The 17335-nt window shown below is 43.4% G+C and overlaps 1 protein-coding gene across 1 annotated transcript in view; it reads left to right on the top strand.

Annotated features, from left to right (window-relative positions):
• The window catches only part of TTC21B (tetratricopeptide repeat domain 21B), a 502211-nt gene extending 489565 nt beyond the window's left edge, over window positions 1–12646 (top strand). Inside the window, exon 29 of the mRNA XM_086956589.1 lies at window positions 12252–12646. Within this exon, the coding sequence (XP_086812715.1) occupies window positions 12252–12329 (78 nt within the window). The 3' untranslated portion in view covers window positions 12330–12646. The remainder of the gene's footprint in view (window positions 1–12251) is intronic.
• Window positions 12647–17335: the final 4689 nt, after the last annotated feature.

Consider the following 17335-nt stretch of genomic DNA (forward strand, 5'->3'; position numbering starts at 1 on the left):
GTGGATGTTCATGTGCCTGTAAAATCTGTAGGTGGGTGTGTAAATGGATGCAGGGGTCTCATTGGATATAAGAGTGTCTGCATAGGTTTATGCCTGGGTATCTGCGTACCTGCATGGATGTATGAGTGGGTCTGTGAGTGGGTCTGTGAGTGCCAGTGTGAGTCTGTGAGTAGATTTGTCAGTACCTGCATGGATATGTGAGTAGATGTATGGCTGTCTGCATGGCTCTCTCAATGAATCTGTGACTGCGTGTGATTCTATGAGGTGGTGTGAGAGTGGCTGTGTGGCTCTATCAGTAGGTGTGCGATAGTGTTAGTGACTGCATGGGTCTGTGATTGGGCAAATGAGTGTGTAAGAGTGTCTGAAAAGGTCTGTGATTGGGTGTATAAGTGTCTGTCTGGGACTGTGAATGGGTGTGCGTGGTTTTGTGGGTGTGTGACTCTGTCACTGTGTCTGTGAGTGCCTGTGGTTCTGTCAGTGGGTAACAGAGGGCATATGTGGATCTGTAAGTGAGTGTATGAATGGTTGTGTTGATCTGCGAGTGGATGTGTGAGTGCCTACTTGGATATGTGAGGGCCTCTCTGGGTGCCTGTAAGGGTCTGTAAAGAGGAATGAGTACCTGTGGTCTGTGAGTGCCATACGGCATCTGAGTTTTGGATACCAGGGGTGTCCTATTTATGCTCAGAAATGCCCTAAGGGTATGATGCGGCTGGCAGTCAATGGCCTACTAGGTCCCCTCCCTCCTGATGACCACTTCCTGGTATTTGTGGCATGTTGATATTGCAGGATGCACTATTCTGCCCACCCCCAATACTGCTGTTCACCTCACTTGGCCGCCCTTAGCCTACGTCAGGTGTGGTTACCAAGGGGTCTACATGCCCCTGGAAAACCGGTTTAGCAACTGGTTTCCCTTCTCCTTCCCGACTGCCAGCATGTCTACCTAAACAATAGGGAAGCCCCTTCTCCCATGTGTTCCCCATTGTCTCCCCATTTGCTCTTCAAAGGGAGCTTCATCTTTGCAGCTCACCTTTTGGGCCAACACTTGTGTTGCTTCCTGCCATAGAGTGTTAACACCTATCTCATGCGCATACTTCCGTTGTTTCCTTTCCTGGCATTTGTTGGCACGTCTCCACAGGAGGGCAGAAAACTGTCGGGTACAACCTGGTGCCACATCAAAAGAGAGTTAAAGGCAACAAAGTGGCAACTTTGTCAAAGTTGCGCTTGTGAAATTAATTCCGGCTTGATAATCAAGTCTGCTTTAATGCAACGAGTAATTTGATACCTTCGTGTATCGACTATTGTCGCATTGTTCCAAAGTTAGCACAGCTGAGAGGTCGGCGTGTAACTCTGTACTCTCCGATTGGGCAACCAAGTCTTTCCACTGTAAAAACTATTTTGCATTTTTAGTGCCAGAACATATACTACTACATGCTCTGCCCATAAAATATGCTGCACTCTACTTTGGACTCTGTAGGTCTACCTTAGTGGTGACTTACACATATTGCTGAAGGATATTTTGCCTCTGCCATTGTTTGAAATGGCAAAGTCGGGCTAGCAATTTAAAAACTGCCCTACCAGACTGCAGTAGTGGACTGGTTGCCATGTTTTACTTGTCACGTCCAGGGTGTCACAAGCAGAGCTGGAATCCCTGGAGAGACCCTCTAACTTACATGCCCTGGCTACCATATACTAATGGCATACAAGTATCTGAACCTATGCCAATCTGGTATAAAAAATGTGACATATGTGTTTTAGGGTCAGGGCACTGGCTCTAAGGTCTAGTTAGCAGGCCTCAGTGCACTCTCAGTCAAAAAACCTGCAGCATCAGTCAAAATAATTGGGGGTGACCACACAAAAAGTGGCATTTTCCTAAATGTACATTCTTCATCACACATGCACTTAAGCATCTTGACACTGCCGTGTCCAGTTAATTTAATTTATTTGCCATTCCAAGATGGCTGACATCCACCTTGGAGCAGCACATTTAAAAAGTAGGGGATAAACTGATTTCAGGAAAGGAACAGCTTGTTAGCAAAATACAACTGCCTGGCCCTTTACAAATATTACAAATAAAATGTAAATGTAAACAAAGAATTGCAACAAAACAAAGGAATAGAGCCGTGAGTTTGGGGGAGGTCAAGTCAGTGCTGCTACCAAATAGCATTGAGCAAAGAGGGAGAGTGGAGAAACAAAGGAACCACACAGCAAGGATACAAAATAAAGTCAAGCATTACAGGGAGGAGTGAATGAAGCAACAGATTAGCTAGGGGGAGTGGAGGTGCATTACGGAGAGTGTGAGGGTCGTGATGTGAAAGGAGAAACAGCTCACAAGAGAACGAGCTAGAAAACACTTCCACAACCATTGAGTGCTGAAAGTAAAAGTAAAAAGTGCTTCCATTAATGTATCCAGTAGACTGATGGAAGTCATCCAACTAAACTGTGCTCCAGGGAGGTACAAACGCGTAGTAGTGGAATAAAATAAACAGAATAAGAAGCAAGCAAATGATGTTTTTAAAAAAGTGGGCTGATGTACAACTCATTGTAAATATTGTTATTGCAAATAATGTCTTTCAACAAGATTCTGCTACTGCGGTCTGTACACAAGACTTAACAAACAACTTTCAAAAGTAGAAATTTGTCCTGGAAAGCAGAACCCAATAGCCCTCAATCTGCTTGTTGTTAGTACCCAAAAAGGTAAGATGTTCAGAAATAACTGGCAGTTATTTCGGAACATCTCGTAACGCTATGCTTTATGATGATTTTATGTGAATAAAATGCAGAGGCACATGATACTTCTTTATCATGGATACAGCTAACTGCAGATTACTCATCTTTAGAATATTCCCAGCAGTCAGACTGGATCTGGATATTTTCTGAGCAGTTCTCCTGCTCCCCGTTAGGCGGCTCCCCCATGTGCTGATTTTAGTTCTTTTCTTTCCGTGCCTTCTAAGGTCGATCACCCTTTTTCTTTGGTTTGTCGAATTTTCACACTGAAATTCAGTGTGCAAGGGAACCATGTTTTCACCTAAAACTACATGTCTTTATCTTGGGACACAAATGCAAGATGTTTTAGGACTATTTCCCCATGCACCCAAAGGCATTCCGGGACTGTGAAGCAGCCCTTTACGTCGCTGCAAAAAGAAAGAAGCCATGCAAGTCAAGCTGTAAGTCAAGGGCAATCCTCTTCGAGGTCATCCAGTAACTCAAAGTCCAAATCAAAGCAGAAACACAAGAATGTGAAGCGAGGCATGACCCCATCCCGCAACTCTCTAAAGAGAAGTTGTGAGCGAGTCAAGGCCCCACTCAATCCCTCTTCTGATCTTATTGAGGAGCCAATCGCATAGTTGATCCAGATAAACCGAGAGTTCCCACGGTCATCGGTGATGAAACACCAGCTGGAGTCCATTAGAGAGTCGCCACTGTCGGACTATCTGAGCCCCTGGAACACATCTCTGGTTCTGCACTCAGTCCGGTACCAATTTCCATTCTGATTCCAAGAGCTGCACTGGGTCTCTTCTTTGTCAGTGCCTGTTCCGCTGTTGCTGGTGCCTGAGGGGTATCACCTGCTGACTCTAGTGTGCGACCCTGGGCCGATCCTGGCTCAACGTCGACCGTGGTCACACTCTTACTTCAATCCAGTGCACCTGTTTTCTATTCAGTACAATTTAGACAGAACACAATTTAGACAGAACACTCCTTGTACCACAGAGTTCTACCCAGTTGCTTTGCCAGATTTTTGTTTCCATCTCTGTCCAGAAATTGCCACCAGAAGGAAGATGATGATTTATCTCCACGTTTTGAGGATGACAGTATATATTTGATTTTACAAGAGGTCAGTGTGCTCGATATTCCCCCTAATACAGGGTTGAATGGGCCACCAACTGAAAAAAAGTGTGCTTCCTTTGCTGTAGTCATCAAACTTGCTGCTGAGGTCCTGGATCCGCAACTTCCTTCTGTTGAAGTTAAAGCAAATGTGTTTACTTAAGTTCCGCAGACTGGCTTTTCTTCTGAGCCCTTACTACTGTTCAACAAAGCCCTAACTGAGACTCTTGTGGGGTTTTGTTTTAAACCTAGCTCTTGCCCACCAGTGAATAGGCAAGTACCCTGATCCCACAGACTGGCACCTGGTGACTGATTTTCTTTTACATCATCCTGTTCCTGATAGTTTGCTGGTGCAAGCTTCCACCAGCAAGGTGAATCCTAATTCTTTAACCACTACTCTCCCTGACAGGAAGCAGTATACCATTATATGCCCGCTCTCTGGGTCGTGGCAAGTGGAATCCTGCCGCCTCAAATATTCTCATGGAAACCCGGACTGAGGAGATCTTGCCCGCACTCCTGGAAGAGTTTAAGGCCTACTTGGGTCAAAATATTCAAGGATGCAGCCAAGCACGTGATTTAGGCTAGCTTGGATACTACACATTTTTGGGGCGGGCAGTTGTTACTAGTAGTGTGGTGCCCCGTCAACATGTGTGGATGAGATCCACAGGCTTTTCTGGAGATGTGCAGGCATCTCTTCTGGATACGCCTTTTGATGATGGATCCTGCCTTTTTGTTGACAAAGCTGATTCTGTCCTGGAGTGCTTAAAGGAAAAACCAGACCAGGGTGCACTCTTTCGTTTTTTTGACACTTACCAGACAGTTTCCTCCTTCGTTATGGCCTTTTTGAGGTTAATCCAGAGGTCTGGCATAAAGACAATGCCAGGTCCCCCTTCAGCCCACTGCAGCCACCTCAGCCGTTTTGTAACAAGGGACAGGGATCAGGTTGGCAACATGCAGGTTACCAAGGGCACCAATCTTCCCAGTCCATTTCCCCTGCGACATCCGCTTCCAAACGTTTTACTTTGCCCTTAGAGGTGCGCAACCACCCTGTGGGAGGCAGAATCCAATGTTTCTTCTCGGGGTGCTGAATCATCACATCCAACAAATGGGGCCGCAAGATCGTCCAGATGATCTATGCCCTTCCATTTCTTTCTGGCCACCACTGTTTTCGGCCAGATCAGAACGGCTTTCAGAGGAGTACCTATTCATCATGAAAGAGCTGCGAGCACTACTGTTGAAGGTGCCATCAAGTGGGTGCCGGCCTCTGAAATACGGACAGGTTGTTACTCCCGCTTTTTACTCGTGCTGAAGAAGGATAGAGGACTCTAGACCTTCGCCTTCTGAGTACCTTCCTGCAGAAGGATATATTCAAAATGCACAGAGTGGCCCAGGTTCTCTGTGTCCTGGAACTGAGCAAATGGATGGTTGACTTGGACCTGCAGGATGTGTACTTTCATATATTTATCCTGCAGTCCCACAAATGTTACCTAAGGTTTAAGGTAGGCCAGGAGCAATTTTAATTTGCTGTGCTTCCCTTCCCCTTGTGTGTTAACAAAAGCGATGACGGTGGTCCCTGCCAGTCTTCGGTGGTTGGGAGTTCCATTATCTCCTACCTCGACAACTGGCTGTTGAAGGCAGGCTCTCCACTGTCAGTCGGGGACCACCTCCAGATCGCAGTGAATCGCCTATCATCATTTAGGTTCTTGATCAATGTGCTGAATTCGCACCTCACTCCTTCCTTTCATAAAAGCTGTCATGTGTGCCATGCAGTTCAGGGCCTTCCCTCCGTCACGGAGTCCAAGCATTTGGGCTGTGATCCTGATGTTTTTGCCTTGGTCCTGGGTCTCCATGAGAATGTTTCTGAAGGTCCTTGACCTATTGGCCAATGCAAAAAGAGTAAGGGACCCCCTCTAAAAAGGAAGAACACGGTCAGGGAGAAGAGGGGAAAATAGAAACCTAACAAAGAAACTCCCTTGTGACCAAAGTTATTTGTACACAAGACTTAATCACAGAACCCAAATGTGAGCGCCTAGGCAAATAAAAGACCTCACTAAGAAAATATTACCAACAACCTAAAAGATATACAATTTTTATTTTATTTTCATTCTATAAAATATTTTTTCATAACTTATACAACTCCATAAATATTATTGCAAATATCAAATTCCAATATGATTAAATCACAAATCAGCAGAAATGAAAAACACAATACAGATAATCAAATCATGAAAACCCGGGAAGAGACAACCAAAAACATCACATCAACTCAATCAGACTCAACTCATACACATCCAGACACGCATTCACATCCATAATATATCTGGGGAACACAATTACGGAATGACAAAGTTACTGGGATGACCAAAGATAGAAACTGCACAATGGCAGGATGTCATAGTTGCCGTGGTCGACGCGTTTCGGTGGCTGCACGCTGGTAAAATGCCACCTTCATCAGGACCTGCCAGATAAACCGCCCCACAAAAAGAGGGGCAGAAAGTCACTCCACCTGGGAAGAATTAAATCACACACTCCAATAATCAGTGTGACTACCTTCCAAGTAGGTACCAATATCAGTCTTTTGAAAATAAATACAGGGTTTAGCAAGGTTGTCCTCTACTCGCTATGAACATCAGTAACAGCATCTGCGGAGATTAAACCCCATCGATCCTTCGTAGAGGAATGATCATTCAGAAGTCAAAGGCTTCAGTTCCTGAATCTCAGACATTTACTTTCTTTACTTCTGTACGGCGTTCTCAACACAGGAACAATATGGGGAGAAAACTATATCGCACCGCCCAAAAGTGGGCCTCCAAACTTGCAGCCTCTATGATAGATCTGTAAGTTCTTTTCCCTTTATCTTAATTTTCCAAAATTGACTAATTTTCAATATGTAGAAGGCAACGAGCAGTGCTGTAGTCAAGCTTGCCTTTAACTCATGATGAAATGTCTCCCAAAATAGCAGCAAACCGCCGTGTTCACATTCACCCGATAGAGATTTGATTATCTGTATTGTTTTTCATTTGTGCTGATTTGTGATTTAATCCTATTGGAATCTGATATTTGCAATAATATTTATGGAGTTGTATAAGTAATGAAAAAATATTTTATAAAATGAAATGAAAATAAAAATTGTATATCTTTTAGGTTGTTGGTAATATTTTCTTAGTGGGGTCTTTTATTTGCCTAGGCGCTCACATTTGGGTTCTGTGATTGTCTTGTGTACAAATAACTTTGGTCACGAGGGAGTTTCTTTGCTAGGTTTCTTGACCTATTGGCCTCCTGCATCCTGCTTGTCAAAATTGTGAAGTGGCGTATGTGGGCTCAGCAGTGGAATCTGAAGGCACAGTGTGCCCCACACCATGGAATCCTCTTGCATTCCATCCAGGTTTCAGAGGAGACTGTAAGAGATTAGCAGTGGTGGATGCTTGAGCGCATTTGAACCAGTGCCAGATCCCTCTCCCTCCCCATCCAGAGCTGAAGGGGTTGACTGATGCATTACTGATGGGTTGGAGATATCATCTGGGAAAGGGGGAGAGCAGAGGACTCTGGCTTCTGGTGTAAACCTTACGCCACATCCATCTTTTACAGTTGCCGACCATTCACTTGGCATTGACAGCCTTCCTACCATCTAGAGAAGACAGGTACAAGTTCTTACTCACAAAACCACTGTCATGATACTGCAGAAGGCAAGGCGAAGTGAGGTTTTAGGGCCTATGCCAATAGGCTCTGTTCCTCTGGAGTTGGATGGGGAAACAAGCCATCTCCTTTATAATTAAAGAATGGGTCTGATCTTTAAAAGGCAGAGCGGACTAGATTAGCTGACAGTGCCTGGAGGATCTAGAATGGTGGTTACACCCTAAGACAGTACAGGGTATCTTCTACCAATGGTAACCATTGCCCCCCTCGTGAATGCATTGCATCAATACTTTTACGCGTTGGAGTTCCCTGTAAAGGTTGTCTTTGCGAGACACACTCCTGGTAGAGTGGAGTATTGGACCCCGAGTATTTTGTGATGCAACAGCAGGGCTGGGTTCTACAACCAAGCCTGCTCAATATACACTTCCATATGTTGAGATTGAGCACCAGCAGTTTACTTAGTTTAATCAACTAGCTGAGGTTATGGATGTTTGACATGCAATGTCAGCAGTTCTGTGCATTGGAGTTTCCAAGGCAGCACTCACTCTGCGACGCTTTTCATTGCAAGTGGAATTCCGGCCTTCTGTACGCTTTTCCGCCTGTACCACTTCTTCCCAGAGTTCTGAAGACCAATTGCGAACGGGCCCAAGTCATTCTTGTGGCTCTGGGCTGGGCACGAAGAGTGGTACCCCGAGCTCTTGAGCATGGCCATCGATCTTCCCATCAGACTGCCTCTTCGGGAGGATCTTCTGTTGCAGTAGCATGGGACGGTCTTCCACCCAAACCTGTCCAGCCTCCACCACCTTGCGAGGGTACAATTGACAGCTTTTGACCTTCCTCCCAAAGTCTGTAATGTCATCTTGGCAGCCAGGCATCCCTCCACTAAAACGGTATACGCCTGTAGATGGAACAAATTTCCTTATGTGGGCTCCCTTCGAACCCCTACATTGAAGACCGCTTTCCTGCTCTCCGGGTGAGTGAGCTTCAGGCTCTTTCCTCCAAGCCTCCTTTTCTTGCAGTTTATCCGGACAAAGTGGTCCTTTACACTAGGTCTTCTTTTCTGCCCAAAGTGGTTACCTCTTTCCACATAGGTCAGACCATCACATTGCCCACCTTCTTCCCGCCTTTGCACCCTTCCAAACGAGGAGAGACTCCACCGTCTGGACCCAGAACGTGCGCTGTCCTTCTACCTTGACCGCACTAAAGATTTCCGGGTGGACGATCAACTTCATGGGTTATGTGGGCGCCGAGAAAGGTCGGGCCGTGCACAAAGGTACCATCTCTCGATCGGTTGTCTTATACACGGAAGCCTCTACTGCTTTGGGACATGGAGTTCTGTTGATTAACATCTGCCAGGCAGCCACATTGGCCATCCCTGCAAACGTTCACAAAACATTACTGCCTGGATAGCCAAGTCTGGAGAGACTGCTTTTTTAGCTGTTCTGTTCTCCAGGACTTTCTGGTGTGAACTTAGTTCACAGACCCACCTCCGGGTTGACTATTTCAGATGAACAAGTTACTTACCTTCGGTAAAGATGTATCTGTAAGAGACATACATTAGTCCTTACCGCCCCACCCATCCTCCCCGATCTGCGAACTGACTTCTAGGGATAGGGACTCCCTTCCAGGGCCCTAGTTTTGTGCACCGGTGGTCAGTGTCTTGCATGGCTCTGCACTCCAGGCATGGAAAGTCGTGTCAGAACGGACTTCAGCGCGCAATGGCAGCATCTAAGTAGAAACCGCGATATCACCCTGGCGACCACGACGCCGACAACACATGCGGAGTCGACCTACGCCATCTACCAACACACAGGTGTTCTGCTAGAGAAAAAAATCTCCAGATCTAGCTGGACACCAACCATCTGGCAGGCACGCTCTCCGAACATCAGAGCCGACAGCCTGAGATGGTGCCATCTAGCCAGCCAGGAGGGGCGTTTTTTACCCAGAGGTGGCTAGGGAAATTCTTTCCTGTAAAACACCTCTATGCTGGACGTCCAAGCCATCTGTGATCATCCACATTGCCCACAGTTCTGTGCCCTCCAGTGTCCTGTTGAAGGGACCCTTTGAGGATGTGTTTCAGTTGATGTGGAATTTTCTGCTTCACTACGCCTTTTTCCGCCATACCCTTAAATCCTCAGTTATTGGAGAAGCTGTGTCCAAGTACTTCTGATTACCTTGGACTGGCCAAAAAAGCTATGTTTAAGTTCCTGATTGTGCTAAGATTTTTGAAGGGGCTCAATTGTTTTCTCCTATGCCAAAGTCGAAAAAGGTTAGTCAAAAAGCGACTAAGGTGCAAGTTCTCTCTAGATGTGCACTAGCTTGCGCGGAAAATGAAAGAACTGACATCAGCACGCAGGGCCAGCATCTAAATAGACACTCCGACGTCATCCCAGCGACCATGACACCGACGACAAATGCAGAGTCGACCGACGCCACCTACCGACGCGCAGGGGTACTGCAACGAAAATATTTCTCCGGATCCAGTCTGAAGCCAGGGGGTAATTCTAAGGTAAGGCATCTATAACTAATGTATGTCTCTTACAGATACATCGTTACAGAAGGTAAGTAACTTGTTCGTACACTGTTGTCAGTTACGTGTGTTGACTGTAAAAATGTGGATTAATATTTGTGATGGGTTTCTATCTACATCAAGGCATCCCTTGTCAGGGTGAACCCTCAAAAAGACTAAATTAACCTCCGCTCAACCCACTGGTAGCTATGGCACAAAGCAGACCTGCTTAACTTAGGGCAATGTTTAAAGTAGTTTTGCAGAATCAAAACCTTAATAAAGTCAAAATCCAAAACAATAAAACCCCCAACCCAAATTAGAAAAATAGAGTAAAACGTAATAAACAAAATGACACCAAAAAGACCAAAATCCAATGAGGGGAACTGGAGATATGAATGTTAAAACCTTTATGTAGGAATAGCGCCACAAAATACAAAGTGCCAATGAAAGTTAATGATCAAGGTAGAATGAAACCTAGGCATCCTTTGATGCTGACTACAATGGAGTGTGGGTTTGATGCTGACTACTATGGAGCCCGTGTCTGATACACCAACCAGGTTTTACTTGGTCAAAGATTTTACCTTCTGACTTTAGTCCTTTCAGGCCCAATCCACCTCTAAGTTGCTTACCTGATGGATACTCCATCTGACTGCAGGGTTATCATCGGTCTCGCCTCCATCCCCATTCTAAAGGACGCTCATAGATTCTGAAACTAATAAGGGTCCAACTTAGGGGCCTATTAGGAGTCCGCCCTAGCGAGATTGGGACCGCCAGCAATAAGGGCCGGGGTCCCTGGGGGGTATTAGGATGTGCCCGCCACAGTGGCGGGCACATCCTGCATTTTTAGTATTGTGGCGGGCGGTGCTCTCAGCACCGCCCACCACAATGCTAAAAATGCATTTCAGCATTTGCATAAACAAAGCTGTAGGCACCGCACGGTGCCTGCCGCTTTGTTTATGCAAATGAAGGGGGGTACCATAGGTACCCCCCGTGTGCAACCCCCACCCCTTCTTCACTCTTGGGGCCCGCAGGTGGCCCCCAGAGTGAAGACCGCATGCCACGGAAAGGCATGTCTGAAAACCCATGCTAATATGGCTGGCGGTGTCTAATAGACACCGTCACCATATTAAACATTTTCCGCCACGGCTGCAAGGCGACCGGGGCGAAAAAGCGGCGGGCGGTCTTTCCGTCCGCCGGCCATTCTAATATGGCGGGGGAATTCTGGAGATGATGTAGGGCGGATTGCCCCCGGTAGGCCGGCAGTGTCTACCAGCCAGCCTGGCGGGGGCAATCCCCCGACATCATAATGGGCCCCTAAGTCTGTTGCACTGATCATTCGTATATTGCCTAAAGATATCCATGATTTTGACTCTGAGGGCTTGGTCAAATTGACTTATGTTAGTGCCCTGGGGTGGCACAATATGGCTCCACTGATGTCACATCTGTGCTAGCGTCATCTACCATTGCAGGAGAACTATGAAAAAAGTTTCTGGATTTATTCTAGCCCCTGGGGATATTCTAAAGATGAGGAATCTGCAATAGAATGAGATCCACCACAAAGATAATTTCCGAAGGTAAATATCCATAATAATGAACTGAATTATAGTAAGACGTGCAACTAACAGTGAACATAAGTTATTACTTACTTTGGTTATTCCTTACTATGTGTTGGAAAAAAAAAACTTATATTAGGAATTCTGTTATAGTTTGAAAAACTGAGCTGGTATTTCCAGCACTAGAAATGGCAGTTTACAAACAAGGTAAAGTATAGGTAATAGCACGAAAGATTCCAATAAATGAATGCCTTAATACAGGAAGATGAAGATGTGACAAAAACGTATTGCTTTCTAAAATGATGCCAGCGGCTTAAAAAGTTGCGTATTTTCTGGAAATTTCTTAGAATTTAAGTGGAAAATGTGTGGCTGCGTTAAAAAGCGTATAAACAATATTTGTTTTGATAAGAAATTAAATATCAAAAGGAATAAACAATAGTTTATCGAATAATAGTTTTCTCTATAAGCAACATAATGTATACGTTTTTAACAGCCATTATTAGCTTGTATTTCAAAAGGTGAATTGGGAGAAGATCGTAAATATAATTTAGGGTATTCAAAAGCTTTAATATTGTTCAACATGTCCTGACCACCCGATTGCCTTGGATAAAGACATTCTTCCAGGAACAAAAGAATAGTATCTTTTTTTCTACTTCAAATGTCAGATTATTTGAACAAATGCATTGTCTGGGTTATTAGATTTGACAATAATTCTCTTTCTCTTCTTACAGGTTTTAGAAGCCCATCCAAATTACCCCAAAATACGAAAGGATATTCTAGATAAAGCTCGAGCTGCTTTGCGAACATAATACTGGTGGATTTAGATTGTATTTTTTATATGAGAAAATTCTCTGTTGTCCTTCCAAGCTCAAACAGTGGTTTACTATTTTCCAAAATGAAAACTTTAAGTCACGTGTACCATGGGTGAATGACCCCTCTCTCCAGAAGAGGATGCTGCTATACAGAATATATTAATGTAAACATTTGGAACAGCAATTACATTTGGAAACGTTACTTTCCACTGTAAGTCGATGAAAATGTATTATATTGTAATTATTAGTTGCTTTAGGTAACGGCCTTTTTTGGTTTGGCCTGTATTATCTTCTCGTAAAACGAGACAAACAGCACTGCCCGCTTTGTGTGTATGTAAATATAAAGATTATTATTAGAGAAGAGTTTTCTTGGAAAGCTGATGCCTATGATGTGCACACTGTGTCACTGGAACCACGCTATATCTGAAAGATGAGCTCCAAAAAGGTGAAACGGGTCTCCTTGGTTGCTTGTGTTCGATTCAGGGAGGACCTGGTCTGGTAGTTAGGGCTGGGCTGTTGCCATTGGAGCAAGGTCAAGACTAATTTGCATATGGCTGGGTCTTAAATAAAGTGGCGTGGTGTGCAAAATAACGATGGACTGGGATGCGGCCAGAGTAATTACTAGTGGGTGAGATTAATTTAAGCGTTCCATCCATCACTTTTTCTATACTTTAGTATACATGCATGGTTACTTTCATGTAGTAATATCTTTTTTTTTCTGATACAAACTCTAACTGCTGATTCCTTATCTTGAGAAATTTCCCCAGGTATCGGACTGAATCTTGAAAATGTTTTAATATTTCCAGATAGGCTTTAAGTGCTTACTATGTTTACAGACCACTCTGGCGTCACTGCCAGAAGTGACATGTTGGCACTTTAAAGTCAATGCTTGCTCTAATGATGTAATCTGCACGCACTTTCACCACAACTTAGATACTAGGAAGATTAGCAGAGCAAGACAGATTGTGTGTTCAGAGACCGTGTGACCAATAAAGCGCAGTATTCCTCAGAGAAATGGATGAGGGATGAATCCGAGCGAAGAGCTCCTACGAGTCACTCTATTACATAGGTAAATAAGTCATTCTAACAAATATTTCTTACTCCTCTCTAAAAATAATTCCTGGTGCCAAATTGGATCCTGACAATATTTCATGAAGTAATATGTTGGGCAAGAGAGGCTTCAACTGTAGGGTCATATAAATATAATTACCAGAAGAGATGGATCTGCTCCCTAAATCCCACCTCGGCCCCATAATTCCTACCTCGGGCCCATGGTATCCGTTTCATGCAGATGGATCACAGCTTGCCAAAGGATACTATACTGACTACATTATGTTTCTGTGAAATACCTGAGGTTGTGAGCAACTTCAACAGAGAAGGCTTGTTCAGGATGGGCACCCTTTTCTTCAGTCTCCGTATCCTCGGCACTGGCTAGTCCCACTAAACCATTAGGAAACTAACATCCATGTTCCAGAATGACAATGGTACTACTATCTACACATGGAATTTATGGGGAAAAACTGTGAACTTGTGATCTTTTCCTATGACTTTGTCTGCATTGAGGATAGTCACCGAAGTGATGGCAATAGTCTACACCAGTATTGGAAAGTTCATATCTCCTATTGGGCAATTGACTAATGGAGGCAGATATGCCTTCTTTCGCAGACTTTAATCTTTAGTTGTTGTGGATTCACCTGCACAAACTGGCTTTCACCTGAGCGTAGACAAATCTTTTTCGTCCAAAGAAACACCTAATGTTTGTGGGCGATATTGGACCCCATCCAGCAGAAAATTTTCTTGCCTGCTCAAGACAGTAAAAATCCGCTTCCATATAGTGCCGTTTTTCATTCTGGCAGTACACTTGCAGGCACTTGTGTTAATCTGCCTTCAGGGCTTGACACTTCATGCATATTTCTAGTTCTTCAGGGAAGAATGGTCTTCACTTGAAAGTCCTTTCCCATTGGAAAAGACTAGCACCATTGTATGGTTTTTCTTAGACCTCGTGGACAGCACTTTGGTAAGCATTTTAAGAACCGATTTGTGGTAGAACCTTTCAAGCAATTTTGTTCTCAAGACCCAATCAAAACACACTCCACATGCATGGTAAGCCTTTCATTGAATGATTTTTCTTTTTATTTAAGAAAAATCATTTATAATGGCCCTCATGAATGCCTGTGCACATTTGGCTAGCACCTTAGGGTATGGAGCAGAAAACAGCATTGGCTTAGTCATTAGGTCTGCACCTCAGTATCATGGTGAGAACTGTTGGCTTTGCCTATTATTGTTCATATACAAATTAATTCAACTTGCCATTGTGAGGGGCTGGGTGCCAATCCTGTTTTTTAACTAACGTTCATCAGGTGAGACACCATTGTATCTATTGATGGTTGTATGATTCCCCATTCAATCTCTTTGCCTGCCTTTTTGTCACCTTCCTAAGGCTAAGGGGTATCACCATCCACCGGGCTTCAAGAAGTCAATACTTTTTACTGGTGAATGTTTCAAGGAATGCACATTGAAATTTTTGAGCAATTGTCTTTTTTGAGTTTGCTAAGAATTTCCCCCCGTAGGTTATCTGGAGTGACCAGCCTTGCTCATTTAAGAGGTATTCCAACCATCAACATTTTTTGGGTAGCTTCTTGGTTTTCCATCCATGCTTCTATGGTCACTGTTGAATTCTGAGAATTGTTTTTAGGTTTGCAGTTTCTAACACTTCTTATGAGAGCCAGCTATACTGTGCTTTATTTACTCAGACCCTTTGCCTCAAAATGTTGCTCCAACATTATCTTTCAAGATTTGTGAATTATGCAGGGAGAAATGTCTAATTGGTCTTATGACAACCCCGATCATCCCACAGACGCAGTGCTGCCCTCACCACTTCCTTTCTGAGATTTCACCACATTTCTGAGGAGTTGGCAATAACACATCTTGCATATCCAGTCTGAGAGCGAGGGATATTACAAGAAAAGATAATCTGGCAGCAAATCAAACCATTTAATTTAACTATTGCCAATAGTACATTGGTATTCCCAACATCGTCAAATCGCAACAGTTTGCGTTACAAAGTAGAGCAGATACCAATTTGCATCACAAATTATTCAGTAACACCTAGCCAGAAACTGGCATCGTTCTTGCAATCAAGCTGCAAGCAAAGGTTATTTCTGTGAGACAAACACATTTTAGAGTAAACAACCTCAAAGAAAACTACTGGAGTGGGTTAAATGAAGCCCCATTAAAAATTTAATTTCAAATGCTAGTGAGGGGGGAAACACGGTCCATGATTCTACCTAAGCCAATCAACAGTCCAGTTATTCTGAAGCCATAAATAAATGCTTTGAACATGTATGTGAAAATCTGACACAAATCTGACCAACTAGACTGAGCACAGACATATCAGACATATTAGAATTATTTGACTCCGACTAAGCAAGGTTTATTAAAAAGAGGAATTGTTCAGACGATATTAGTGTGCTTGAAATATTAATTATGCAGGTCATTAAAAGTACACTGAGCCATAATCTACCAGTAATCCTTAATGCCCAAAAGGTATTCAGCAAATCAGCTTGGGTTTATCTAAATGGTGTCCTAAAAGAGGGAACTTTAGATCTATATTCATCATGGAATTAGAAGCACTATATGAATTCTTATCCATTATGCTCAACAATAATGGTTTCTTAACCGAAACAAAAAAAGGTTGTTTTCTTTCTTCATTATAAGGTTTCCTAGTTTTAGGAACCTTATTCACTGCAATAAGATAATGGAATAATTTAAAGGTTATTTGATTAGTTGAAATAGCAGTAGGTTATGCCAATTATTTGATGATGTTCCTTCTGCTAATTGTCTGCTTGCCTCAGGTATGCTTACCCACACACTTAAAACTTGTACAAAACTGATCAAAATCGAATTCAATACCATTCTCCAAAAGTATTAACTGGAACAACTATGACAGATGATCATTTAAATTTGAACTCCAACTGGTATTCTTCTTATGTGTGATGCTCAGAAAACTCTGAAAATATATTTAACATATCACCTCATTCTGTGGCCTAAAATGAACTCACTATATATGCATATGCTCCCAAGAATCCTTTATGATCTTCAAAACCTTTCCACAATTGGAAAAAGCATAATGCTGATGGATACTTATGATGTCAAATTCTTCACCTGTAAAATAGCCCAGATACTACTCTGGATCTACAATCTTCTCAGCATTGCTCAAGTGTGCCACTAGATAGTGCTGTGTGGCTCTGCATTTGCTTTGTTCTGCCCCATAAGCAATCGAGCAGAGCCTCATATAAGCCCAAATCGTGCACCCTGAATGATCCAGGGCTCTACTACCTTTTTCATCAATTTGATGCATTTCAAACTGAAAATCAAGTGTACGTTGGCACCACATAAAACTACAGGGTTTGGGCTCAGGACACTACTTCTAAGTCATGGAAGGAATGTGCCTGAATCCACGCATGTCTGTCACTTGCTTTAAATTAAGGGTGCAGACAAGTTCCCACACTTGAGGCCAATCCCATGACTGGTCTTCTTTGCATTCGGGGTTATCTGGTAAGTTATTGTAAACTTTTGGGACCTAACCTACATTCCTTTGGGGCGGGGGGAGGGGGGGGGAGTGACTTTTCTTCCACACGTTAGGAAGGCATTCTTTTCTTTAAAGGCAGAGTTGCCTTAACCCCTAAATGTTATTTATCTTTTTTTTAATATTCACATTGGTGAAACCATCTCTAGGGATCTAGCAGTTGGTGGGCTGTGTACGAAACTCTCCTAAGAATACATCCATTCTACTGTGGAACAGATGATGTTCATACAAAAACCAGGATGAATATCAACCTTTTAGAATTGCTACTAAACCTTTTAGAATCTTTAAATTTTCGTGCTGCTCTCAATTAATTTAATGTGTTCTTTGTTATGAATTTGGTATGTTCTTAATCTTTCATAAAAACGTACTTGCTTAGGCTCCAACATTTTAATCAATTTCTCTATTTAACCGCTGT

The sequence above is a fragment of the Lissotriton vulgaris genome, chromosome 2_1 (genome assembly GCF_964263255.1).
Source record: "Lissotriton vulgaris chromosome 2_1, aLisVul1.2, whole genome shotgun sequence".
Classification (NCBI taxonomy): domain Eukaryota; kingdom Metazoa; phylum Chordata; class Amphibia; order Caudata; family Salamandridae; genus Lissotriton; species Lissotriton vulgaris.